Below are 23,920 nucleotides of genomic sequence, written 5' to 3'. Positions count from 1 at the left end.
GCTGGGGAGGGGGGAGTCGCTCTCGCGGGGCACGCCGGGGGTTGTAGTCTCGCGGTGCTCGCCGCTTTTCGCCGCTGTCTCCCGGCAGCCCCCGCGGCTCCTCGTCGCTGATTGGTCGGCGTGGCGGGGCGGCGCCTGCGCGATGCGCGCGCGCTGCGAGGCCCGGGCCGGAGCCGCTTCCTTCAGCGCGGGGCGGCGGGGCCGGCGGGGGGTGCGACGCTCTTCTTCCCTCCCCCTCCCCCCCGCTGCACCGCAGCGCCGCCGGCTCCCCGGCGCTGATTGGCCGAGGAGAGGCGGCCGCCTACGTCAGAGCGCTGCCGCTGACGCCACGGGGGTACGCGCGTGACGTCATCGCGGTGCTGTGGGAGGAAGGGAGACGTTGCTGACGTCACGGGGATCACGTGGGACGTCGGGAGCGGCCCGGGGGCTCCGGGCGGTACCCGGGGGAGGGGGCGGCGCCGCGGCCGGGGCTCCGCGGGGCGATCCGGGGGTGCGGCTCAGCGATGCCATCCCCGGGGCAGAGCCGCGGGGCGCGGCGGGTTCGGCTCTCCCGGCTCCGCGCCCTCCCCGTGCACCGGGCGGCCCCGCCGGGCGCGGCTTCAGCTGCGGTTTCTCTTCCAGCGGGGCTCGGCGGGGCTGAGCGGGAAGAGGCGCGGCGATGAAGAACCAGGGCGGCGACACCAAGGCGGCCCCGCGGCCCGCGGCCAAAACGAGCGGCGCTCTGGGGGAGGAGGGTGACCCGTCCGAGCCCACCGCGGCGCTGGAAGGTGGGGGCGGCGGCGCACGGCCCGGCACTGGGCGTGGGGCAGCCGTGCTGGCACCGCTTCTGTACGAGGGCGGTCCGTTCTGCCCAACTGTTTGACCTGCACGAGTGATTCCAGGAGCAGAAAATCCTGCTCTCTTGCTCTTTCCACCTGCATGCAGTTCCAAAGTCGTTACTGCTGCTTTTCCACAACGTGGAGTTGATTCTGACCTGGAAACGATGGGTTTGTTGTTGCTCAGCCCTTCAGTCTCACTGAAAGCTCTCCCTCAGCAATTGGTTCTGTCATTGGTGCTCTGTAACATTAATTCTCTGTAAGACAAAAATGGGTAATGGAGTAGGTGTGTGGTTGAAGTTAACCTTGCCTTGTGTTCTAATGAATGCGGAATATAGGAAATGCCCAGCAATTGAGTGAGTTTAACAACTGACTGCTGTACGGCTCTGCTTGGAAGGAATTTGGGACGCAGAGAGGTGCTGGGGGGCTGCTGGGGATGGGATACGCTTGGTCTGAGCCAGTACAGCTGCTCACATATGTGAGGAAAGAGGCTATCTCAGATTATAAAACCTATTGTTGTGCAAAAAGGCATGGCTCTGGGGATGCTAGCAGGCTGCTGCTCCGAGGGAAAGCTCACGCACAACCTGCTTTCGTTAGAGGATGGTGGGGAGGGGGCAGTTCTTGCTCTTGACAGATGTCAGGGGCTTGGTCATGCTCTTGTGATCAAAAGAGAGGCTGTTAGGAATGCACCTCCATTGTCAGGGCAGCTGGCTGGAGGCACAGCCTGAACAAAGCAGCTTGTGTGCTGGGAGTTTAGCCTGCCGTGGTGCAGTGAGGTGCTCGGGGAAACCTTCCCTTTGCTGTGTGTCTGTAGAGAGCAGAGAATAGACTGAGAATAGGTGTGGGGAAGCATCACGCTTTTGTGCTCGTATCTCCCACAGCTCCCCTTGCACAGGAGGACACAAAGTCCTCCCGGCCTGCCGTGCGGGATGTCTCTGAAGAGCTAAGCAGACAGCTTGAGGACATCTTGAACACGTACTGCGTGGATGCCAGCCAGGAGGGTCCGGGTGAGGACGGCGGGCAGAGTGAGCCCGTGGAGCCGGAGGAGGTGGAGAAGTGTCGCAGTGAGTCCCCGAGGAACGGAGATCAGGAGTCAGGCAGCCCCGAGATGAATGGGGAGAAGGAAGGCACGAAGGGGACTGAAGAGTTTCGACCGGGAGAGGAGTGTGGGGAGCGGGATCAGAAGAAGGCTCAGGAAAAGAAGAAAGCCAAGGGCCTAGGTAAGAGGTTTCCTGCTGTGGTTGTGCTACCAGCCTGAGAACTTTGGTGCAGACATGGATTTTATACTGCACTAAGTGCAGTTAGAGAAATGAATGCCTTAGCTACATGTTTGGAAGTAGCACAGCATCTTATTCTTGTGGTATGGAAGGAAACAGTGTTGCAAAGATTCTGACCCGTCCTGAGTGCTGCTGCAGCCTCTGAATTGTGCAGATTTCCCCTCTGCTGGACACAGCTTTGTCTGGTTTGCCCACTGGTGGTTCCCTACTCTGATAACCAGATCTCTCCTCAGCTGCTTCTGTTGTTCACCTGCTGTATGCAGTGAAACCTGGGGGACAAACCCTCCAAATAGGCACTGGAGATGGGAACTCTGGGCCAAGGCAGTCACAGATGTGAGACCTGGTTTGTCTCTCCTGTCCTTACCGTTACAAGTCAGAATTCTGTGTAAGTGACGTTATCTTTCTGTTTAATTCTGTGTCTTGCTCCAGGCAAAGAAATCACTTTGTTGATGCAGACCCTGAACACCCTGAGCACTCCAGAGGAGAAACTGGCAGCACTGTGCAAGAAATACGCTGAGCTGGTGAGTCCTTGTTTCTTCATTCCAGGCTCTGGGGCAGTGGGAGGACACTGCTGCAGCGAGCACTGGGACAGTTGGCCACGTGCTCAGAGCTCTGCTCTGTTTAAGCAGTGTATGCATGGAGGTTCTGAAGGAATGTGCACTCCTCACAAATTCCAGTAGGATGCTAATTCAGGAAGGAGAAAGGCTGTGTGTAGGGAGACCTCGGGTTCTGTATTGATCTTACTGTGCTTTTGTATTATAAAGCTCATGTCCTTCTCTCAGAGTAGTCAGGACACCTATTTGATCCTTATGTGCCCTTATATGGGCACAGCATTGCCCTGGTCTGTTCTGCTGCATCTGTGCCCTCTGCTCTCCTACTCTAGCTGGAAGAGCACCGTAACTCCCAGAAACAGATGAAGATTTTGCAGAAGAAGCAGACACAGCTGGTGCAAGAGAAGGACCACCTGCAGAGCGAGCATAGCAAGGCCATCCTGGCCCGCAGCAAGCTGGAGAGCCTGTGCCGTGAGCTGCAGAGACACAACCGCACCCTCAAGGCAAGTGTGTCCTGGGACTGCTGCAGGAGCTGCTTCATCCCAAACACTTGGGTCACCTGCTGCAGGGCTGCGAGCCACCGTGACAGACTTACTTTTAGGAGTGGTTGCCCACAGTCTGATGTCCAGAGCAGGGCTTCAGTTTTGCTGTGCCTTCCTAATTGATACCAGCAGCAGTGGGAAGTGGGGTGGGTTCAGATCATCGCGGCCCAGGGAGGTTTGTTCATCTGCCTGCCCAGCACAGAGGCTGATGTGGCCTTGCTGTCTACTCTTCTAACACAGGAGGAGGGTGTCCAGCGAGCACGAGAGGAAGAGGAGAAACGGAAGGAGGTGACATCCCACTTCCAGGTGACACTGAATGACATCCAGCTCCAGATGGAGCAGCACAACGAGAGGAACTCGAAGCTGCGCCAGGAGAACATGGAGCTGGCAGAGCGGCTCAAGAAGCTCATTGAGCAGTATGAGCTACGGGAGGAGGTGAGTTGGGCCTGGCATAGTCTGCTGTGGTGCACCCATTCTGCCCTGTGGAGAATGTTTCCAGAGCAGAAACTGCTGCTGGAGGGGAGACAGAGCCCTTGGGCTTTGAGGTCATTCCTTGTGTTCTCTGCCACACGGGTAGCAGGGCGCTGGCCTTGCATGTCAGTGACTGGTGGCGTTTCCTTTGGCAGCACATTGATAAGGTGTTCAAACACAAGGACCTGCAGCAGCAGCTTGTGGATGCCAAGCTCCAGCAGGCACAGGAAATGCTGAAGGAAGCAGAGGAGAGACATCAACGGGAAAAGGACTTTGTAAGTGTTAGTGATTCTCTGCTGGTTATAAGCACTTAGCTGTTTGCCCTGTTATTTGTGGAGGTTGGGTTCCTGAGCGCAGAGCCCTTAACAGATCACGCCATCCCAGCTGTGTATGCAGCAGTGACCATTCCCCCAGCTGCCTCAGAAGCAAGGCTGGAGCCCTGTGCTGTTGGTGGTGTTTCTCCCAGTCCTCTGCTGACTCCAGGCCAAGCATCAGCAGTGTATGGCATATTGAGAGCTTTTCCTGGAGGCAGCAAGGTAACTGCTTTTGCTATTCCCTAGCTGCTGAAGGAAGCTGTGGAATCACAGAGGATGTGTGAGCTGATGAAGCAGCAGGAGACTCATCTCAAGCAGCAGGTGAGTTACCTGGTCTGTGTGTGCTCAGCCTGGTCATTTCTTTTTTCCCTTCCTCCTTCAGCAGGGAACAACCTGAATTTCCTTAACGTGAAAAACACAGAGGCAGGATTGCTCTTGAGTATGATATTTGTGTGCCTGCCTGTGCCTCCACACTGTGAAGCACAGTGTGAGATGAAACTTCCTTCAGCTTTTCCTCCTTGTGAAAGAAGGGAGCCCTGGTTTTACCAGTGTGTTTCCCAGTGCTCAGAGCAGTTGTGTGATCACACTGCTGAATCAGACCCAGCAAGTGCTTCCTGCCAAGGCCAAGAGATGTTTGGAGAACGCATTGCTCTCTAAGGGTGTTTCCCTAAGAAAGAAGAAATATTGTTCCACATTCTGCAGTACCTAATGCTGGCAGAGCAGCCCCATGCTGCAAGTTTGTTAGTCATAAAGTCCAGTCACAAGATGACTAGCTCACTTCTTGGCTGACATCTCCCCGCTCCTGGGAAAGGCCATCAGGAGGTGCCATGGTGATGAGCTGTAACCCTGTCTCTCCCTACAGCTGGCTCTCTACACAGAGAAGTTTGAGGAATTCCAGAACACCCTTTCCAAAAGCAGTGAAGTGTTCACAACGTTTAAGCAGGAGATGGAGAAGGTAGGTACTGGTGTTGCTGCCTGCCGTGTGCGTATGGGCTAGCGGGCTGGGTACTGCCTTTCTCCTCACTTATACTATGAGCTGGGTAAGCAGCAGCTGTATTGTTTTGTTCAGTTATGCTGGCATTAAAATCAGGCACAAACTGATTGCTGATAGAAGGTAGATGCTGGACTTGTGGGGTGATGGCTGCACCCCTCCTGGATCAGAAAAAGCAGTGCTACCACTATCTCCTGGTTTACTGTTGGTGTTTCCCACTAATGTAGCTGGCTGCAGTAGGGCAAGGAGACGTTTCCCAGGACAGCAAGATATTGCTGTCTGCCCTGGGAAAATGGGTGTCCATTTGAGTATACACGAGATGTAGCTGACTGCATTATTCTGGCTTATTTGTTGCCTTTTTGCCACTGTTCTGCAGATGACAAAGAAAATTAAGAAGCTGGAGAAGGAGACCACAATGTACCGTTCTCGCTGGGAGAGCAGCAACAAGGCTCTCCTGGAAATGGCTGAAGAGGTAAGGAGGCTGTGGCTGCTCTGTGCTGAGGTGGGCAGCTGTGAGTGGTCTTTCCACTTGAGTTTCCTTCTGAAGTTTCATCTCTCTTCCTTTCTGCCTTTGTCCCCAGCGTGGTAGCTGGGGACTGAATTGCTTCTCTATTTGCAGAAAACCCTTCGGGATAAAGAGCTAGAGGGGCTTCAGGTGAAAATCCAGCGCTTGGAGAAACTGTGCCGAGCCCTGCAAACGGAGCGCAACGACCTCAACAAGAAGGTGCAGGACCTGTGTGCCCACGTGCCCCGGGCAGACATGGACCTGACAGAGCCTCTGAAGGACCCGTCCCGGGAGGGCTCCGAGGCAGCAGCCGGAGGTGCCCCAGCAGAGCAGCGTCTGGCTGAGGATTGCCTTCACTCGGGAAAGCCGACACACAGCACAGATCCTGCAGAAAGCCTCGGAGAACTGAGCATAGGAGCCCTGGGGCAGAGTGGGACTGAGGAAGGCACTCAGGGCGCTGACTGAGCCTGCTACGTGGTAGGCGGAAGTAGGGTGAGGGAGGGTAGCATGAATGTTTCCAGGCTCCATCTGAAGCCCCTCTCCTGGTCCTTGGACAGGTGCAAGAGGACGGCCCTCCTTGGGCTATGAAATTTCCTAGCTTAGGTTTTTGGAGGGCTTTTAAAATTTTATATATATATACACATAGATGATGCGTGTGTGTGTGTGTGTATATATATATATATGATATATAAAATATGTGCAGGGCAACATACACTTTATATATGAATATATATGAAACCTAGAATGACCCACCTCTCTGCGTGTGCGTGAATAACTAATATATGGAGACTCAACTGATTGTCCCTTTCACTGAAAGACCTTGTCGTTGGCAGGCTGCGACTCCCCTAAAATGTAGTGCAGCACAGGAAAGCAAGGGCATGGATCGGCCCAAGCCCTCCGGCTCATGGCACCAGGACTGCGGGACACGTCGCTTCCTCCACCTTCACAGCGATTCTCTCACATTGAGTGAAAGCAAAAGAGCTGAGCAAGGGAGAACATAAGCATTTTCCAGCGCTGGATTCTCCCTCCCTGATCTGCATCAGGCAGGAGGTAGCTCCTGGACTTGCTGTTGCTTTCTCACGCTCTGGCTGGCAGCTCTCTCTCGAGCAAAACAGTGCAGTTCCCCTCTTGTATGGGTTTTGTGTATTGAATGGGGACAGAAAAGCAGAGAAACTGGGGACACCTGATTTGCCCAGGCCTCCTGCAAGGCCTTTGCTCTTCCTGCCAATGTTTCAATAGCCTTATGATTCACAGTTGCCTCTTTGCTATACGCACATGTGCACAAGTATATTAAACAGTTAATCCAAAGGTCTAATTCCGAAGTGTTTTGCACAAGCACGTGTGATTAGTTGTGCAAGGGGATAGGGACGTCCTGGTAACTGAACTCCTCTGCCCTGCCTCAGGACCATCCCTTGGTTGTTGAATGGGGTGGTCTTGGATGGAGGTATACATGGAGCTGGGGCTCCAGGAGGATCAAACTTGTGGCTGCTCCATGACCTGCTGCTGAAGCTGAATCATTGGGACCAGCTCGAGGATAGTGCTGTGGGCTGATTCCTTCTGCAGCGTCAGACCCTGCAGACAGGCTGTGCTGGTGCTGCCTGGGCCTCTCCTTTCCCTCTGCTTTTTCAGAACAGCATCTCCCAGATGCTGGCAGTCACCAAGTCTGAGTTGCTGCTGCTGTGTCTGGGAGGGCTCTGATGGGCACGTGAGGCAATCTGGCACAGGGTTTGGGGGATTTCTCCTTAGTTTCTTATGACTTCCTTTTTTCACTACTCTTTTGGGAGACATCTACTTGCTTGAAAACCTCTTGCTGCAGCTTCTCTTTACAGCAGACTATTTTCAGCATTGCCTTCCTTTTGCTTGAAGCTGAACTGAGCTGGCTGAGCTGTTCCTCACAGTGAATGCATCGGTGGAACAGTTTCGGTTTCTTTTCTGGCGACAGCTGCTCTTGCATCTTCTCTGCAACTGTACAGTGCCCTTGCAAAGGACCTACCATGGGAGCTGCCTGCAGGAGGCGCTTCTGCATCCCCCTCTCTTCCCTGGGGATTCCAGAGAGTTCTGGTCTAAGGAAAGTGGCTGTTGAGTCCAGTACAGCCGCGCAGAACCAAACATCCACTGGGGTGCGCTCCCTGGGCTTTTCTGGGCTGCTTCTTGCCCTGCACTGCCAGCGTTGCTTCCTCCTGTACGGGCTGCATCTGACTGGGGCAGGAGCATTCTGGAGCAAGTGAATGTGGTGGGAGAGAGGGCTGGCACTGGATTTCTCTTTCCTGCCCTTTCAGTTAAAGAAAAATCTCTTAGAAAGTCACCAACACCCTCACTTTTTTTCTTTTTTTTTAATTTCCTTTTTTTCCTGTTGTGGTACAGATAACCTCTGTGGGGAGCTGCTCTATGTATCTTCGTATCCAATAGAAACACCCACAAACTCACTGCTGCTGTTTGTGTTATTTCTCATTCATTAAGGATCATGTTTGGGAGTGAAATTTGGGGCACCGAGTCATGGAGTGGAGAGGCTGGGGGGAACCTTAAGTTGCAAAGGTGATGACACATCTGTGGCTATGGAGAGCTGGGGGGAGGAGGTCTGTGCCTGGGACACCCAGCACTGGGCAGTTTGTTGCTCTTCCCTCCCTGTGATCTGGGGGGGCCCGCATTGCCCCCAGCCCTGCGGTCCTGCGTGCCAGAGGACTGGAGCCTTGTTCTTGCAAGGACAAATCCTGTGGCCACACAAATCTGGTGATGCTGAGGAGCCTTATGGTAAACCCTGGATGCTTTAAGGGGGTGGCAGGCAGTGACATCCCCCTCATTTCTACCAGGATGCTCGCAGGGAAGGTGCCCAGGTGCAGATCCCACTACCTACACCAACCCTTGCTGTGTGCACACTGCTGCTGCATCTGCTCCAGCTGTGCACAGTGGAGGGCCGGATCCTGCCTTCCCGTGTGATGCTGGTGCTGCGGTCCGGGGCCATCTGCACGCTGTGGCCACTCCAGTGGTCAATGTTCGGCACTGCAAGGCAGCGTCCAGCAGCGTCCATCCGGCAGGGGCCGGGGCTGTGCTGAGGCCGGAGGAAGGTCCCTTTCCCTTTAAATGCAAATCACAGCCCCGGGGCTCCGGGAACACTGTTGGTCCAGCGGTCTTCGGGACGCAGCCGGGTGGCTCTGAAGGCCCGAGGAAGCTCTCGCACAGGTCAGTGTTTCCATGCCGCTGTGGTGCGGGGCCGCAGCCCGTCGACAAATGGGCTCCCACAGCACCCACCGCGTCGCCCCGTCCTTCCACCGCCAATGGCTCAGGGGGCAGAGGAGCTCGGTGGGGGCTGAAATACGCTGGGGACGGTTCAGGGGTGTTGGGTCCCTCCTGTAGTCTCTGCCCTGGCTCTGGGTGAGGGTATCAGGAGTCCTTCCCTGCCCCTCGGGGGCTGAAATCCTCTTTTCTTCAGCTCTGAGAGAAGACACTGAAGAGAAATCCCTGGCTAGGAGTTCCCCGGGTGTTTTTCAGATCCCAGGCTCTGCTCCATGCCATGATGTCCCCGTGCAGACCGGGATAACGCAGCCTGAGCCCAGCGAGTGTGGGCTGAGCTGTCTGTGGCTTCCCGGCTGCCGTGAGAACCACGAGGCCCCACGTGGGGAAGTGCTGCCCAGAGCTTTGTGTCCATCCTGTCCTGTTCAGGTGCTTCCCACGTGGCTCTGGGATTCTCTCTGGGATGGAGGAGCGGAGGAAGAAGCGGAGCCCCAGGGGTCAGCCGGCACCCGCCAGGGCATCACAGCTTCTGCCCACCAGCAAGAGCGCATCCTTCGCCCTGCCGCTGCCCGCCCTGCCCTCACAGCATGCCAGGCCTCGGCGGTCAGTGCTGAGGGTGGGGAGAGAGACCAACCCTTGTGGTCTCTCTGGAGCTGGGGGGGTGGTCTGGTGGTGTCATTGTCCGTGTCCTCCATGCAGGGCAAGCAAGGAGAGGGTGAGGGCCGGGGCAGCGCGGGGGGCCCCACTGCAGCACAGCTTCCTCACCGAGGTGTCCGACGTCTGTGAGATGGAGGGCGGGCTGCTCGGCCTGCTCAGCGACTTCCACTCGGGCAAGCTGCAGGCCTTTGGTGAGGGGCCGGGAGCCAGGGGGTGCGGGGGGCACAGGGACAGCTCTGGTGGGGGCACAGGGACAGCTCTGGTGGGTGGTGACAGCTCTGCCTGCGGGTGCAGGGAAGGAGTGCTCCTTTGAGCAGCTGGAGCACGTGCGGGAGATGCAGGAGAAGCTGGCACGGCTGCACTTCGGCCTGGATTTGTGCATGGAGGAGCTCCCGGAGGAGCAGAAGAAGGTGGTGGCTGACAGGAACCTGGACCAGCTGCTGGCACACGTGAGTGGCATCTCCTCACCACACGCCGGGCCCTGGAGCGCTGCTGGGCATCCTCGGCCTCCCCACCAGTGCCTCAACCTCTGCCTTTGCCTCCTGCAGCTGGAGGAGCTCAGCAGCTCCATGTATCCTGCAGGGGCGTGGGGTGGTGGTGGCGGTGGAGGTGGCGGTGTTGGCGCAGGGCACGGGGCATCCCGCCGCGCTTTCCCTTAACACCTGCCCAGTCAGAAGCTGCACCTGGCGGAGAGCCCCAGCCCTGAGGAGGCCGCGGCCTGACGCACCGCCGGCTGCGGGGAGGCGGCCCCGCGGGATGGGAGAGGACAGGACGGGACAGCAGCGCCCCCCCGGGCCCACCCTGCGGGGCCGACGGCGGTGACGTGCGGGTCACCGAGAAGGGGGTCACCGAACCTCCCCGCCCCGCCGCCATTTTGGTTGGCCGCACACAGTGGTGCTGTGGCGTCGTCGGACGGCGCCGTGACGTCATCGGACGGCGTCCTCCGTTGCTACGGAAGCGATGGCGGCGGCCCCGGGCCCGCGGGAGGAGGCCGAGGAACGGCGGCGGCTGCTCCGCGCAGTGACCCGGCTGCAGGTGGGGCCGCGGGAGGGCCGGGCCGCGCTTCATTAAAGCCGCACCTCGCTCCGTACATGGCCGTGCTGCTTCTTTCCCGTGGGGCCGCGATCCGGGGGCTGAGGGCTCTCCCCGCTGCTCTGCCCGCAGGCCGGCGTCCGGGGCTTCCTGCTGCGGAGGCGGCTGCGGAGCGTGCGAGCGGAGTACGAGGAGGTGGTGAGGGAGATTGAGGGGGACCTGAGCGAGCTGCAGTGGAGGGGCCTCTGTCTGCCCAGACCCGTCTTCGTCCCCAAGGTCCGTGCTGGCGCTGCTGCCCCCGTCTGTGGGCTGGGCTGGGGCTGCAGCTCTGTGGGGGATGCTGGGTTCAGTGGGGCCGTGTGGCAGCACCGGCGATGCCCTCACAGCCTCATCAGTGAAGAGAACGGGGTGGTTGCACAGCCAAGGCCTGCTGGGGGCTTCCCATACAGTCCCTGACTGAGCATCGCTTCCTGTGGGCGAAGCTCAGCCTCCCGTCAGAGCTCCAACCTGCACAAGTGACTGTATGTGCTGCCTCCACGCACCGACCTCACGGCAGTCTGACCCACTCCCACAGCTGGTGCTGCTCTATAGCACGTGTTCCCATCCTGAGAAAGGCCTGGGACAAAGTTCACAATGGTTCAAACCAGAGCGTGGCAGGCACTGTGGCAGAGCTGCTGGTAATGGCAGATCTCTGGGCAGGACAAAGCACTGCCCTGCAGCACAGCTGCCTTTCAGATCTTTCTATGCTTTTTTTATGTCTGTCTGTTCAGTTTTTCACGTTTGTCTCCTAGAAGCCAATGAAAGAGAAGTGCTCAGCAATGCAAGAAGCTGTATCAAATGACAAGGACAGCACAGAGAAAACACAGCAGGAGCTGGATGTTTCTAAACCAGAACGGGATTGGGGCTCCAGCAATAGCGTGAAACCTACAGCCCAGCTGCAAAGTGAGAAAGAACTGAATTCCATGGGTGGGTGCAATGCAGCAAGGCCCTCAAATCTAGGGGCTGCTGCAGGTAAAAGCACTGAAAGAAGGTGCAGTGCCCCAGCACAGAGCAAGGAGTGGCAGAACACCAGCAGCATTTCATCTGTATGGGACAGCACTGACCTGGAACCAGGCTCCCTCAAAGCCTGCCTGGGTAAGAGATAGCAGTCCCTGCATGGCGTGGTATTCTGCGTGGTTTGAATAACCAGGTGCAGGTGGCAAAGTAGGTCCTTGGAGAATCAAACCCTTGAGAATATACTGAAGAGGTCAGAATAACTCATTGCAGGAGAGATGCAATTTAAGTATTCTAGCAGTAGCTTCTTCCAATTCTTTGCAGAAATTCCACTTGTGGATGTAAAGGAGCTTCCCCGAACTCGGCCTGGCCTCCAGTCCTTCAGAAATCACTTGATCATGGAGCTGCTGTGGCTGCAACAAGCCATCGACAGCCGTAAAAATGTAAGGGCTTGTCTCTGCCTCTTGGTCAGAGGGGTTGGATTCCATCTGCAGTGGGATGGGAGGTTGGTCTGCTGTCCTCAGGGTTGGGTCAGTGCCTTTTTGTTTTTTTTTCTGTGGAAGTGAGAGGAAGGAAAATGGAAAAGGAAAACAGAAGTTGTTGAGATTTGGCTGTAAGCTCAGCTCCTGTCCTGCTACAGAGACGTGCTATTTGATACGTATTGTGTCTGTATAATACAGTAACATACACCTAGGAGCTATCGGACTTAGCAAGCTGCTGTTTGCATTGGTTAAGGTGCAGTTCATGTGAATCTTCTGGCCAAGTGTGATGACTTTGGCTAAACTGCAGGTGCTTTCCTGCTTCTGGGTCTCTGAGATTTAATTGTTAACATTTTACTTTCTTTCTCTTGTAGTACCTGAAGCTGAAACAGAGGCTGGAGTCTCCTGACAGCTAGGAAGGCATTCCTGAGCATGTGGGATGTTTTGTACTGCTGTGGAGGAGCAGAGGAGCTGCAGCACCAAAGTCAACATGATTTCACAGACAGCAGCACCCTGGGGGAGCTCCAACTCTGTGAGCTGATGTTCTCTTCATCAGATTCATGTGGCAAAAGACTTTTATTTCTTTTAAATGTGAATATTTGGTCAAAGCAGGGATTAAGTGATGCTGTGACACTAAGGAGGTTATGTGTCTTGGAGGGAGTCCTCCCTCCACAAGAACCCATCCTAAGGGTAAATTGAGGCTGGGAAAATTGTCACAAAAGTTCCACTTTGACCAGCTCATTGCTTTGGTGGAATTAAAATGCCTGAAGGCCACAGGTGCTTTGAATCTGTAGGATTAACTTCTCCACTCAGCTGTGGGTGGCGTGCACCAGTATGTGAATTGTATTTTTGGGATGGCTCTGTACATCACTGCTCTGCAATGTCTGGGATCTCCAAGTGCCCGTTTTGACCCAGGGCAACCTGTTCAGTGCAAGGGGCAGTGTATGTGCCATCGTGTGGATGTTTGTCCAACGTGTGCAGAATGGAAACCTGCTGCAGCTTTCATGCAGGTAGCAAGTGATGGCACAGAGATGAGAGCTTCAGGGCATTGCTACTCTAGATGACGTGCAAGCTGCTGCCAAAGATACTGGCACTGCACCTCCGAACTGCTTCATTTGAACCTGCTGGCCATGGTAGTTAGCATGGGGTGAGGTTTAAAGAGCTGTGTGGTTCCTGGTTCTCAGATGGCAGTATTTGCAGGTTGTTTGATGTAGCCTTCAGCCTGGCTCACAACTTCCTCCTGCTGTCGCCGTGGTGATGGACAGTTGCTCAGGGGACTGATGAGGAGGGACAGCAGAACACAAAGGCGGCTGGTCAGAAGGGCGTAGGCTCAGTGGGAGACCTGCTGGAGCTCTCCTCTGTGCTCTGTGTTAGTCTGTCTGCCTCTCTGGTCAGTCAGGCTTGCCTGACCCACGGGGAATGAGCTCCCGTGGCTTAGCTCTGGCTCATCCAGCCAAGAACGTGGTGGTGTATCGCAATGGTGACCCCTTCTTCCACGGGAGGAAGTTTGTAGTGAACCAGCGGCAGTTCCTGACCTTTGAGGCATTTCTGAATGAGGTGACCAAGAGCATTCATGCACCCTTGGCTGTGAGGAATCTCTACACACCCAAGCATGGCCATCGCATTGCTGAGCTGGCTGACCTGCAGGATGGGTGCCAGTACGTGGCTGCAGGCTTTGAAAAGTTCAAAAGGCTTGAGTGAGTAGATAGTCCCTTTTATCTCTGGGTTTGGTAAGCAGCTCTAGATATTTTGAGGTGTAAATGGGGGGGAGGGGGGAGGGAAGGAGAGGGGCATAAATAGGTAAAAGGGATTTTTAATTAAAATTTAGAGAGAGTAGTTTCTTTTCCTAGTGGAATTTACTGGATGCATTTCAGGGTGCTTGGAAAATGCACATATTCCTGATAAGGTCACCAACTCTCAAAAGAAAAAATGTGGGGGAGATGTGCAGTCTCCAGCTGGCTGTGTGTGATTGGTGCTGCTTTGCCTCACATGCACCTTGTTTTGTAGGGTGGGGGAGGTTCTAGCAGAGTTGCCAGCCACAGTTTCCTCTCTGATAAGTACTGTTTCTTTGGTTTAGTGGAGGTTTCTTTTGTTTTCTAATCTTGCGTAAAGTAGAGCTGTTTAGGTTCATCCTGAAATGCAGAGGGCTGAGAGATTCATAGCATCTCTTCAGTCTTGAGGGAATGTTTGAGATATGTGTGTGTTGGGTGAATTTGGCTCCCTGACTACATGTTGCATCCTGTTGAGGAGGTGGTCCAGGCTGGATTTAGCAGCAGTGAGTCCTTGTAACAGCAGTCAGTCCTTGGAGCCTTGATCATTGTTTAGCTCAGAGGAATAAAATGTTCTGGCTGTCTTTACTGTGGATATTTGAAATGGTCTGTGTTAGACTGGGAGTTTCTTAAATAGGCTTTAATCTGAAATTGTGGAAGCTCATGAGATGAAGTACATGGAGGATTTCAAACGTGACTCAAATAATAAACACGCATGCTGGCAATGAATCAAGACAAAGCAGTTAGTCATTTTCTCACTGCTCTTCAGTCATGGCCTGGTTGGTACACTGCAGTGTCATCTCTTGTTCTCATAGCTATTTAAATCATGGAAGGAAGGAGCTCCGTGGGACAGGCAACAGCAACCATGTGCAGGTGAGTCTGAACTGAGTGTGGACAAACAAGAACCCAGACTGAGCCAGGAGGTATGGCTGAGAGCTGGCACTGGTATAACAAAAGCTGAGATTTAAGGCTGCAGTGTGTCCAGCAGAGATCCTGTGAAAATGACACAGGAATCAGTAGGATGATGTGTGAAACAATGCAGGGGCTCCTTAACAGTGAAGGGAAGAAGGATCTGCTCAGAGGTTCTGGAATGCACTTGAGTATGTGAAGAACCTCCCCAGGGCTTCATGTTGCTGACAACAAACCCCACCTAGCAGCAGCAAGCTGAAGGCAGGGTGGGCACCTCCTGGTGGAGAAAATGGAACAGCTCTGGAAAGCTTTGTGCCAGAGCTGTCTGTTTTTTTGTGCACTGAACTTGTCTCTAGACCTGCACCGTAGCCCCTTGGAAGCCAAACACTGCAGTGCGACAGCAGAAGCCCACCCACCTAACAATACAGTAAGTGCCTCAGTGTTTTCTCCTGGGAAGGTATTTGGGAACATTTTGGAAGCTGAAGTAGGGAATTTCTGTGTGATATCCTGAGAATCATAGAATCATTAAGGTTGAAAAAGACTTCTAAGATCATCTAGTCCAGCTGTCCACATACCACCAGTATTTCCCCACTAAACCACGTTCCTCAGTACCACATCTACATATCTCATGAACACTTCCAGGGATGGTGACTCAGCCATCTCCCTGGGCAGCCCATTTCAGTGCCTGACCACTCTCTTGGAGATGTTTTTCCTAATATCCAACCTGAATGCTGCCCCACAGGGGCAGTTCCCTCCTTCTACCAGAGCTATTTGTTGTAAATATTGTGTGAACACATGCCTTTTTTCCTCTCTCTCTTCCACATACCACCTTATCAGAGGAAACTGAACAGAAATGCCTGTGGCTCAGATCTCAAGGTGTCACCAAAAAGCTGCCAGGGCAGAGAGTTGATGTCTTCACAACTGTTGATAAAACATTTCTGCTCACACTGTCTCATGGCATGCTCTGGATTGTTTCTGCTGTAGTGTTTTTCGGAATGGGGATTTGTTGAGCCCTCCTTTCCAACTGATGATCTCCAAGAGCACTTTATGGCAGTGGGACACACTCCTGGCTATACTGACAGAGAAAGCTGATCTGTGCAGTGGAGCTGTTAACAGGTGGGTATCTGGGCAAGGCATTGCTGGGTCTTCTTTCATTCTGCCCAGGAACACAAGCAGCACTTACTGGTGTGCAGGACCAGGAGCTTAGATGCCTCTAGCATGCTTTGGCAATTTCATTTGCTTTCCAGTTTTCCCATCTTTAAATCAATGATAACACCAATGTCCTTAGATCTTATCTTGGTCTCATTTACTACTTTGCACTTGTTTGCTTCCACACTGAGGGGTTGTTTTCTGTCTTGTGACTTCTCCTTATATTGCTCTGAACCTTTTGCTGTCTCTTTCCTGAGGCTCTGCAAGCTGGATGGCACACTGGTGTCCAGCAGGGAGGAACTGGTGAATGGCAGCTACTACGTGGCAGTGGGAACCGAGGAGTACAAAAAGCTGCCTTACTTGGAGCTGCTGGTGCCCCAGGACTCTGTGTGCAGGACATGCTGGTACGTAGGCTGTGGCTGAGAGGTTTAAAGAATCATCTCAGAGATTGTGTTCAGCTGAAATCATCCTTCCCATAGCCTTCCCATTCAGTACTGTCTGCATCAAGGGTTGAATTCTGCTTAATGAGATGGAAGTTTAGGAAGCAAGAATGCTTCAAAGCTTTCAGTGTAAGTGCCTGGGAGGTAAAAGCAGATAAACACACAAAGGTGGAGGCACCCATTGATCTGGTGTGATAAATAATTTTCTGCCCTGTTCAGAGTCTGTCACTACTGTAGGGACTAGAGAGTACATCAAACAGTAGTTTATAGCAATTGCTTGGGCAAGTGGTTCAGCTTTCTCACTCAGTTTAGAAATCACTGTGCTTCCTCCTAGAGTGTGTAAGGCTGAAAGTGACCACCAGAGGGAACTTCAGAAACCAAAAGACAGGGTGTAACTGCGGGGTTCTGCATTTTAGAAAGTCAAGAGGTTGTTTTCTGGGTCATGAACACTTCCCTTCTGGCTGTGAAAGATTCTTGTGGCTGTGTTCAGATCTCTTATGCTAACATTCCGTACCCCCAGCTGTGACTTGTTAGGCAGGACTTGCCTGTAGCCAGGTGAAGCTTTGAAGCTCATTTGTAATAAATGTGTTTTTCCTTCTTACTGCAAAAGGCATGGACTACAGGCAAATCACAAACTGCTGTCTCAGGAAAAAGGGATGACAACAATTCTGAAGATGAAGAGCATTGAATGATGTTTTCCTTGGCAGCAAAACCACTCTGAAGAGTTAAAGGACTGTGATGAGAGGGCAGTTAGGTAAACTGCTCTCTGTAGTGCTGCAGGTAACAAAAGAGGCGAGCATGAGGTCTGTGTAACACCACAGACTTGCCAAGGATTTTGATGTATTAACAAACTTCCTTCTGTAAACGATCACATGGTCCTAGAAGGTCTATTTCAGTGATTTATTAATCAATTATTACCCCTCCAGTGCTGAACAAGGCAATTCAATCATCCCTGCCTCGAACCACCCACAGGAAAAAAAAAAAAAATCCTTAAGACATTAAATAGGATGTCCTTGCAACATGTCTTGTTCCACTCTGGTACTCAGGGAATTTGATCCATGCTTTCAGACAGCCATGTGTCAGAACAGCTTTCTTGAGGCAGCTGAGCCAAACGTGCTGCTGCTGAGCCAGCAGCTCTCCTCTTCAGCCATGGGTTAGCTTTGAACAGGTTTCCTCTGCTCACTGTGTCTTGGTCATGAACCAGCTACACACAGGGTGACTCCCAGGAGGGTGAGCAGCATCCCTGCCACAGCCCCTGCAGAAATACAGAATTCCCTGTCACTGCTAAATACATGATTCTCAGCTGTCATTAAAGAAGATAGCCTAAATGGATGTGAGCTAAACTGGTACTTATTGCTAATGTTCTCTGCTTGGTCTTTCAGCTTTCAAGTTTCCTGTTGTTTTCCAACTTTCTATGCAGGATGATGTTAGTGGATGGAGTAAGGGGCACAAAGAAGGATGGGTGGTGACATTTTGGGGCTTATGGGACATTTCTCTTATGGTTAAATACATCATTAGGTGAAGGCTCAGGCCTATAAGTTCTGCTAGCTTACAATAGCCTGTTTCAGCCAATTTAAATTCACTAGCCCTACCCTCTTACAAGTCAGTTTCACTTCCTTTTCGGCTTCCTTGCAAGAACTACTGCCTAAGTAGTTACAGGGCTTGTAACACTATTCACCGATTTTTAGGACACCAGAAGGGAGCACACAACGTTAAGATAGCAAATAGATACAGAAGACAATGTGACAAAATGTTTCAAGTGTAACTTACTTTTACCACCAATATCCTCTCCCAGAATCCTTCCAGTCACCAGTGTGACTACCAGAGCCAGGGAGTTACAGAGTGGCACTGCCAGGGACAGTTCTGAAATTGAACAATTGTAAGACAGTTTGAAATGGATAATCCTGTAAAAATTATGAGATGTGTCCTTCATTCTAAGACATCTACTTGATGTTTACCCAGAACAACAACATAATCAGCAATACACATCCTCCCAAAATCATGACCAACCCACTCAACAAAGCAATGAAAGCTAACCTGCAGATGCCAGTGTGAGGTAGAAGAGGAGTGATCCACATTGGTTCAGCAGGAATGGCACCATGTACTGCAGAAAGAAGACAGGTCTGTTGGTCACTGCATGAAAAACCATTGCACTGCCTCCAGCAAGCAGGCAGCAAAGGAGCCCTGATCCATGCTCAGTGCCGTGTTTGGCAGCAGAAATGCAGCCCACTGGTGGTTCTTCTGCTAGTCATGACCTCTTCACAGCCTTGGATCCCCTGTCTGCAGAAGGCAGACAGGTCTTCATGTAAAATATGAGGGTTAAATACCTCCTTTCTACAAGAGTCCAAGTAACTTCTCCATAAGAAGAGCAGTGCTACAGGTAAGTAAATGAAACGTTACAGTGCATAAATAGTTTTGCTGACAGATGGAAGGTACTGAGTGCAGAAAACAGCAGAAAGGAATGGTCCCATGATGCCTCCCTAGCCCAGAAGCCCAGCTGGGGTCACACCTTGTAGTTGAGGCCCAGGAAGCAGATCTCAGCCAGCAGCTGCTGTAGGCGGCCCTGGCACTGCACGTCCTCCAGTCCCGCTGCACCCATCCGTAGGAATGGCCCAGTGCTGCCCCACAGTACAGCCACCAGCACCAGCGCCGCTGCCTCTCCTGCGGCACAGCTTCAGCTCAGCCCTGGGGCTGTTGGCCCAGCCTGCCATCAGCCCCTCAGCCTGCAGCAGGTGTCCCATCCCAAAAGGCCCCATGCCAGGCATGCTGCCACAGGGCCCTCAGGGAATGCCCTTGCATGGCCCTGCCAACAGCCATGTTCCCTCATGGAGAGCACCACAGCCCGGGGCCACGTTCCCCCAGCCAGGAAGGCCTGACCTGTGGCCAAGTTTTCCCTTCAGGGAATATCCTACAGCAGCCCAAAACCACGGCCGCATCCCCCTTAAAGCAGGCCCCTCGCTGCTGCTGCTGCATCCCCCCTGGTAGAAGGGCTCTGCCTGCGGCCACATCCCCTCTCAGGAAAAGCCCCTCCCGGGGTCTGCATGCTCGCAAGACTCAGGAAAGAGCCCCAGGGCTCCAACCCGCGGCCGTTCCCCGCCTCAGGGAAGGCCCCTCAGATAGCCCAACCCACGTCCCCTCTCAGGCCTGCGTGCCCCGAGCCCTTCCAGCAACTACAGCGGGGACCAAAGGCCCCGGGCCTCCCCACGCTCAGCCCGTCTCCCCTTTCCCCAAACCCGGAAGCTCACCCGCGGTCGCCATAGCGACAGCGACGGACTTCCGTCTTCCCGCGCCCTCTGACCCGGAAGTGGTACGGCGCGCCTCTCTTCTCTCGCATCGGTTCCGGCAGCGCTGCCGCCGCCATGGTGAGAGTGGGAGCGGTGCGGGCCCGGCCGGCCGTGCTGCGGGCGGTTGGGTGATGCGGGGCCCCGATCGGGGCTCTTGGGCTGACGGCGGCTGGCAGCCTGCCGCCCCCACAGCGGTCCAGGAGCCCCTGCCGGGGCCAAGGCCTTGCTTGGCATGAGTGTTAAATGGCGTCTTCCCTCACCCCCACATGCAGAAGCCGATCCTGCTTCAGGGCCACGAGCGTTCCATCACGCAGATCAAGTACAACCGCGAGGGAGACCTGCTCTTCACTGTGGCCAAGGATCCTGTGAGTATGGCTGAGCCTGCGGGGGAAACCATCCCTCCTGTGCGCGATGGGGGGAAAGAGTGGAGAGATAAAGGAGTGGTGGTTAATTAACGAGACTAATTAATTGGTCAGCGCGGTGAGAGGGGTGCTTGAGCAGTTGTATCTTCTCTTAGATCGTCAACGTTTGGTATTCGGTCAACGGAGAAAGGCTGGGCACCTACAATGGCCACACAGGAGCTGTGTGGTGCGTGGATGCAGACTGTATCCTTTGAACGGTGAAACCAGTTTGTCCTCTCCTGTTCCTTAAAGTGATTCAGCACAGATGGGTTTTTTCAACTGCTGTAGTGTGCTGAGCACAGCAACCATACGGTGCATTTAATTTTCCCTTATGCCATCTCTTGGGTATCTGTGCTCCTTTTTCTTCCTATTGTTTGGAACAACGTGTGCTGCACATCCCACCTGCTCGCGTTTGTGCTTCATTGCTTTTGCTAAGGTGAACCTGGGAGCACAAAAAAGGTGTCTGAGTAGCACAAGGTTTTCCTTTTCCAAGGTGGGCAGGAGGTAGCAGAGGTGAAAACATGCAAAAGTTGTGCCAAGGCTAGAGCAGTAGTCTTTTTCTTTGTCATCTTGAAAAGAAAGTTGTGGGTTTTGTAATGGGAGCACTTGAACTTGCTGCTTGTACAGGAACATTGCCACTCCTGTAATGGAAGTTACCCAAGCCCTATAATTTCTCAGTGTAACACAGCTTTTTCATCTTGCGTATAACTACACCCTGGGTATCTAGATAATTGGCTTTTGGGGCTGCAAACATGCTGATATTCCCTAACTGCTGACCAAGGGGACACACGACACGTGCTCACTGGCTCTGCAGATAACAGCTGTCGGCTCTGGGACTGTGAAACAGGTAAGGCTCTTCTCTTCCATGTGGCTGTCTGACTCACAGCTCTGTCCTGTTCTGGAGTCTGTGTGCAATGTGTGCCTGTTTGCCCCCTGAAAGGGGTCTGGGTCCTTTCTTGGATGTTTGTGTATTTGCCTAATTTTCGGTGAACACTTAGTCAGTTCACTCACCTTGCTGCCCAAGCACGCATTTAGTTCCTTCCAGTGACCCAACCTGTTTGTCAGCTCTGCCTGATGCTCCTGTCCTTGCTGTGACTGGACTTTTATTTGACCACTTTCATTAATTTTGCAATGCAAGACCAAGTGAAGTGGTGGTTTCTGCTCTGTGTTCAGGAAAGCAGCTTGCTCTGGTGAAGACCAGCTCAGCAGTGAGGACATGTGGCTTTGACTTTGGAGGAAACATCATCATGTTTTCCACAGACAAGCAGATGGGCTATCAGTGTTTTGTGAGCTTCTTTGACCTGCGTGACCCCAGCCAGATTGGTGAGAAATCCGTGCCTGTGCCTGCAACTGGGAATAAGGGGAAGTGTTGGCTGCCAAGAGCTGGTGCCACTCAGTCTGTCTGTTTTCATCCTTCCTTCCTGCAGAGAACAACGAGCCTTACATGAAAATCCCCTGCAGTGACTCTAAAATCACTAGTGCTGTGTGGGGCCCTTTGGGAGAATTCATCATTGCAGGACATGAGAGCGGAGAGCTAAACCAGTTCAGTGCCAAGGTCAGTGTGATAAGGAGGAGCATCACCCTCAGGCAGCAACGCTTGGGAGAGGATATTGCAGCATTCCTGTTGTGATCACGGGGCAGCATGTGGGCTTTTTGGCTCAAACCAGTGGCCCTGTGGAAGGATAGTTAAAATATGGAGCTCTCTTCAGCAAAGTTAAGCATACGTATGCCTGCCTTTCTGCTGACAGCAATATCTAAAATTGTTTTTAGCAGAGAAGTTGTGTGTACACTCGCTTTGCTTGCCAGCTCACTGAAACTGCCTTGTTTACCCTTCAGTCAGGGGAGCAGCTTTCAAACATCAAGGAGCACACTAAGCAAATCAATGACATTCAGACCTCCAGGGACATGACCATGTTCATCACTGCCTCCAAGGATAACACTGCCAAGGTGAGGCCTTCTGTTGGGACTGTGGTGCACTGCTGACATCTGCTTGGAGGACCCCTGCTCAAAGACACGGCTGCCTTAGTGGTTTTCTCTTTGGGAATTTGAGCAGGTGTAAAGCCAAAGCTTAGTGGGAAGGTTCATTAGGAATGGGGAGGCATCACCGTGTTAAATTAGCAGCCAGGCATTGGAAACAACATTGTAAAAACAAAGGCTGCATATTAGCACTTCCAGAAGGTGATAGAGGTAAGAGTTGCCTTGGGCTTATATTTTGGGATTCTGGAGAAATGTCTTTGGGATTTGGATGCCCAGGAGTGACTTTAGAGCTAACATCTGCTCGTGTGAGGACTGGCAGCCAGGGGCTGGGATTTGCATGAGTTACTTGGAGTGCTACTCTCTTCTTTTTGCATTTTAGCTATTTGACTGCACAACACTGGAACATCTGAAGACATTCCGGACAGAGCGACCGGTGAACTCTGCTGCACTCTCTCCCATTTTTGATCATGTAAGAATGAGCCCCCTCATTGTAACAGTCTTAGTGCAGCTCCTGCATTGTTTTAGGCAGCTGGAAGGCACGGTGTCACCAGTTCAGCCTGAGCTAGACAATGACTGTGGGATGGGGCCAGGGGACTTTACTGCTGTCATAGGCTGTGCTGGGTTAGTGGGAGGCTTCCCCAAGGCCGGGCTCCCTCCTACCCTGGCTGTTGTTCCACGTATGGTGTAAGCAGCACTGCAGTGTTGTGGCTTTTCTCCTTTGCAGGTCGTGCTCGGTGGTGGGCAGGAGGCCATGGATGTGACCACGACCTCCACCAGGATTGGCAAATTTGAGGCAAGGTTGGTGCTCTTCTCTGGCAGGGCTGAGTCTGCACTTGAAGTATTCTGCTGTTCCCAGAGCATCTTGCTCTTGGCAGTGTTTGGAGAGTTATTAAAATTGCAGAGCTTCTCTGAGGAAACCCTGATTGTGTCCCTAACCTGCCTCCTCACTTCTTTCTTCTCCCAGGTTCTTCCACTTGGCTTTTGAAGAAGAGTTTGGCAGAGTAAAGGGTCACTTTGGTCCGATAAACAGTGTTGCTTTTCACCCTGATGGGAAGAGGTGAGGATCTTTGTGGGTCTTCCAGCGTGTCCCCAGCAAATGGGGTCTGTTTTAGTTAGGATATGGCTGGATTCACTCAGAACTGTAGTGGGAATGGAGACAGCACCTCCACCCCTTTTACCCCCCATCATGCTGGCTGGGGAGAGTCACTGTGCATTTTGGCTAATGTTGACTGTTTGACTGTGCATTTTGGCTAATGTTTTTATTAGCTTTTGGATTCCATCTCTTGCTAGTTTAAATCTGTACATGGTGAGTTCCTGACAAGATTGGTGACTTTCTTGTCGTTTCTCCCATACAGTTACAGCAGTGGTGGTGAAGATGGCTACGTTCGCATCCATTATTTTGATCCCCAGTACTTCGAGTTTGAGTTTGAAGCTTAAAGGAGGATGAATTCTCTTCTTTTCTCTTCCAATCCATTGCTCAGTCCATTGGCTCCAGCGCAGAACTGTTGTAAGGCCTGAAGTTAATCTGCTCCACAGGAGGCAGCAGGAAGCAGCACCAAACTCAGGGGTTGTACGAAGGTGGGAATCTGGAAACCCAACCAGCTCAAAGTGGCACGAGTGGCCTGAAAGGAGTTGAGTTGGCTGCCTGCCTGCCCCTGTGGATGCTAACTTCCTGACCTGCTGGGCATATTTATATATCAGTGGAGAAGAAAAAAAAAAAAAACAACAAGAAATAAATAGAAATCTTTTCTGAACGCAAAGAAAAGTGCCTCTATTCTTTTGGTCTGGGACAAAATTAATGTGACTGTTCTGCTTTCCCTGCTCTGTTGGCAGTGTCTTGCTCTCCGCCTAGCAGTAGAGAGCAGTGCTGGTGCTCCCTATGCCTCTGTCCTCGCCCAGGCACACGTTAACCCTTTCCCAGTGATGAGGTGCAGCTATTGTTGAAGGCCAGACCTAGCAGTGCTGGATCTGCAAACAGCCTGGAAGCGCAGTTGCCAGTCATTGTTTTCCAGATGACGCGCGCCCTGTGCAAGTGCTTTGTTTATTTGCTGGACTGACCCTGAGCCAACTTTCCTCATGGAACAGTTATTTCCTGCACGAGGAAGGCTGTGTTGTAAATCCTCTTCCTTCTCG

The 23,920-nt window shown here is 52.9% G+C and overlaps 6 protein-coding genes across 9 annotated transcripts; 5 read left to right on the top strand and 1 right to left on the bottom strand.

Annotated features, from left to right (window-relative positions):
* Positions 1-141: 141 nt before the first annotated feature.
* Positions 142-7,892, top strand: TXLNA (taxilin alpha). 3 transcript variants are annotated; one of them, XM_015297853.4, is made up of 12 exons: positions 142-334; positions 622-767; positions 1,697-2,035; positions 2,522-2,613; positions 2,976-3,146; positions 3,426-3,620; positions 3,812-3,931; positions 4,217-4,291; positions 4,833-4,925; positions 5,338-5,433; positions 5,581-5,943; positions 6,300-7,892. In XM_015297853.4, the coding sequence occupies exons 2-11, from the start codon at positions 659-661 to the stop codon at positions 5,929-5,931; spliced, it is 1,641 nt and encodes a 546-aa protein (XP_015153339.1). In that variant the 5' UTR covers positions 142-334; positions 622-658; the 3' UTR covers positions 5,932-5,943; positions 6,300-7,892. The 3 variants fall into 3 exon arrangements, with proteins under 3 accessions (XP_015153339.1, XP_015153338.1, XP_004947874.1); XM_015297852.4 differs by having other exon boundaries at positions 5,581-7,892; XM_004947817.5 differs by lacking the exons at positions 142-334; positions 622-767 and adding an exon at positions 880-986 and having other exon boundaries at positions 5,581-7,892.
* A 707-nt stretch (positions 7,893-8,599) lies between these two features.
* On the top strand, positions 8,600-10,441 carry CCDC28B (coiled-coil domain containing 28B). Its single transcript, NM_001282330.2, has 6 exons — positions 8,600-8,646; positions 9,127-9,300; positions 9,397-9,545; positions 9,649-9,803; positions 9,903-9,925; positions 10,025-10,441. Exons 2-6 carry the CDS (start codon positions 9,161-9,163, stop codon positions 10,074-10,076), a joined length of 519 nt encoding a protein of 172 aa, NP_001269259.2. The 5' UTR covers positions 8,600-8,646; positions 9,127-9,160; the 3' UTR covers positions 10,077-10,441.
* On the top strand, positions 10,290-12,645 carry IQCC (IQ motif containing C). The gene is made up of 5 exons (NM_001282331.2): positions 10,290-10,389; positions 10,519-10,662; positions 11,181-11,520; positions 11,704-11,822; positions 12,233-12,645. The coding sequence occupies exons 1-5, from the start codon at positions 10,315-10,317 to the stop codon at positions 12,272-12,274; spliced, it is 720 nt and encodes a 239-aa protein (NP_001269260.2). The 5' UTR covers positions 10,290-10,314; the 3' UTR covers positions 12,275-12,645.
* A 545-nt stretch (positions 12,646-13,190) lies between these two features.
* On the top strand, positions 13,191-17,453 carry DCDC2B (doublecortin domain containing 2B). The gene is made up of 6 exons (XM_025143085.3): positions 13,191-13,555; positions 14,443-14,500; positions 14,893-14,963; positions 15,521-15,652; positions 15,943-16,089; positions 16,736-17,453. The coding sequence occupies exons 1-6, from the start codon at positions 13,278-13,280 to the stop codon at positions 16,815-16,817; spliced, it is 768 nt and encodes a 255-aa protein (XP_024998853.2). The 5' UTR covers positions 13,191-13,277; the 3' UTR covers positions 16,818-17,453.
* On the bottom strand, positions 17,012-20,731 carry TMEM234 (transmembrane protein 234). 2 transcript variants are annotated; one of them, XM_417801.8, is made up of 5 exons: positions 19,371-19,403; positions 18,635-18,786; positions 18,163-18,229; positions 17,896-17,988; positions 17,012-17,380 (listed from the first exon to the last, which is right to left on the bottom strand). In XM_417801.8, the coding sequence occupies exons 1-5, from the start codon at positions 19,381-19,383 to the stop codon at positions 17,319-17,321; spliced, it is 387 nt and encodes a 128-aa protein (XP_417801.2). In that variant the 5' UTR covers positions 19,384-19,403; the 3' UTR covers positions 17,012-17,318. The 2 variants fall into 2 exon arrangements, with proteins under 2 accessions (XP_417801.2, XP_040507738.1); XM_040651804.2 differs by lacking the exon at positions 18,635-18,786 and having other exon boundaries at positions 19,371-20,731.
* On the top strand, positions 19,446-23,552 carry EIF3I (eukaryotic translation initiation factor 3 subunit I). The gene is made up of 11 exons (NM_001164395.2): positions 19,446-19,487; positions 19,682-19,774; positions 19,927-20,014; positions 20,592-20,657; positions 20,984-21,133; positions 21,238-21,365; positions 21,647-21,757; positions 22,167-22,256; positions 22,512-22,585; positions 22,752-22,844; positions 23,143-23,552. Exons 1-11 carry the CDS (start codon positions 19,485-19,487, stop codon positions 23,222-23,224), a joined length of 978 nt encoding a protein of 325 aa, NP_001157867.1. The 5' UTR covers positions 19,446-19,484; the 3' UTR covers positions 23,225-23,552.
* Positions 23,553-23,920: the final 368 nt, after the last annotated feature.

This window comes from Gallus gallus, chromosome 23 (assembly GCF_016699485.2).
Source record: "Gallus gallus isolate bGalGal1 chromosome 23, bGalGal1.mat.broiler.GRCg7b, whole genome shotgun sequence".
Classification (NCBI taxonomy): Eukaryota; Metazoa; Chordata; class Aves; order Galliformes; family Phasianidae; genus Gallus; species Gallus gallus.
The sequence above is the reverse complement of the archived record's forward strand: the minus strand, read 5'-3'. Positions and strand labels throughout refer to the sequence as shown.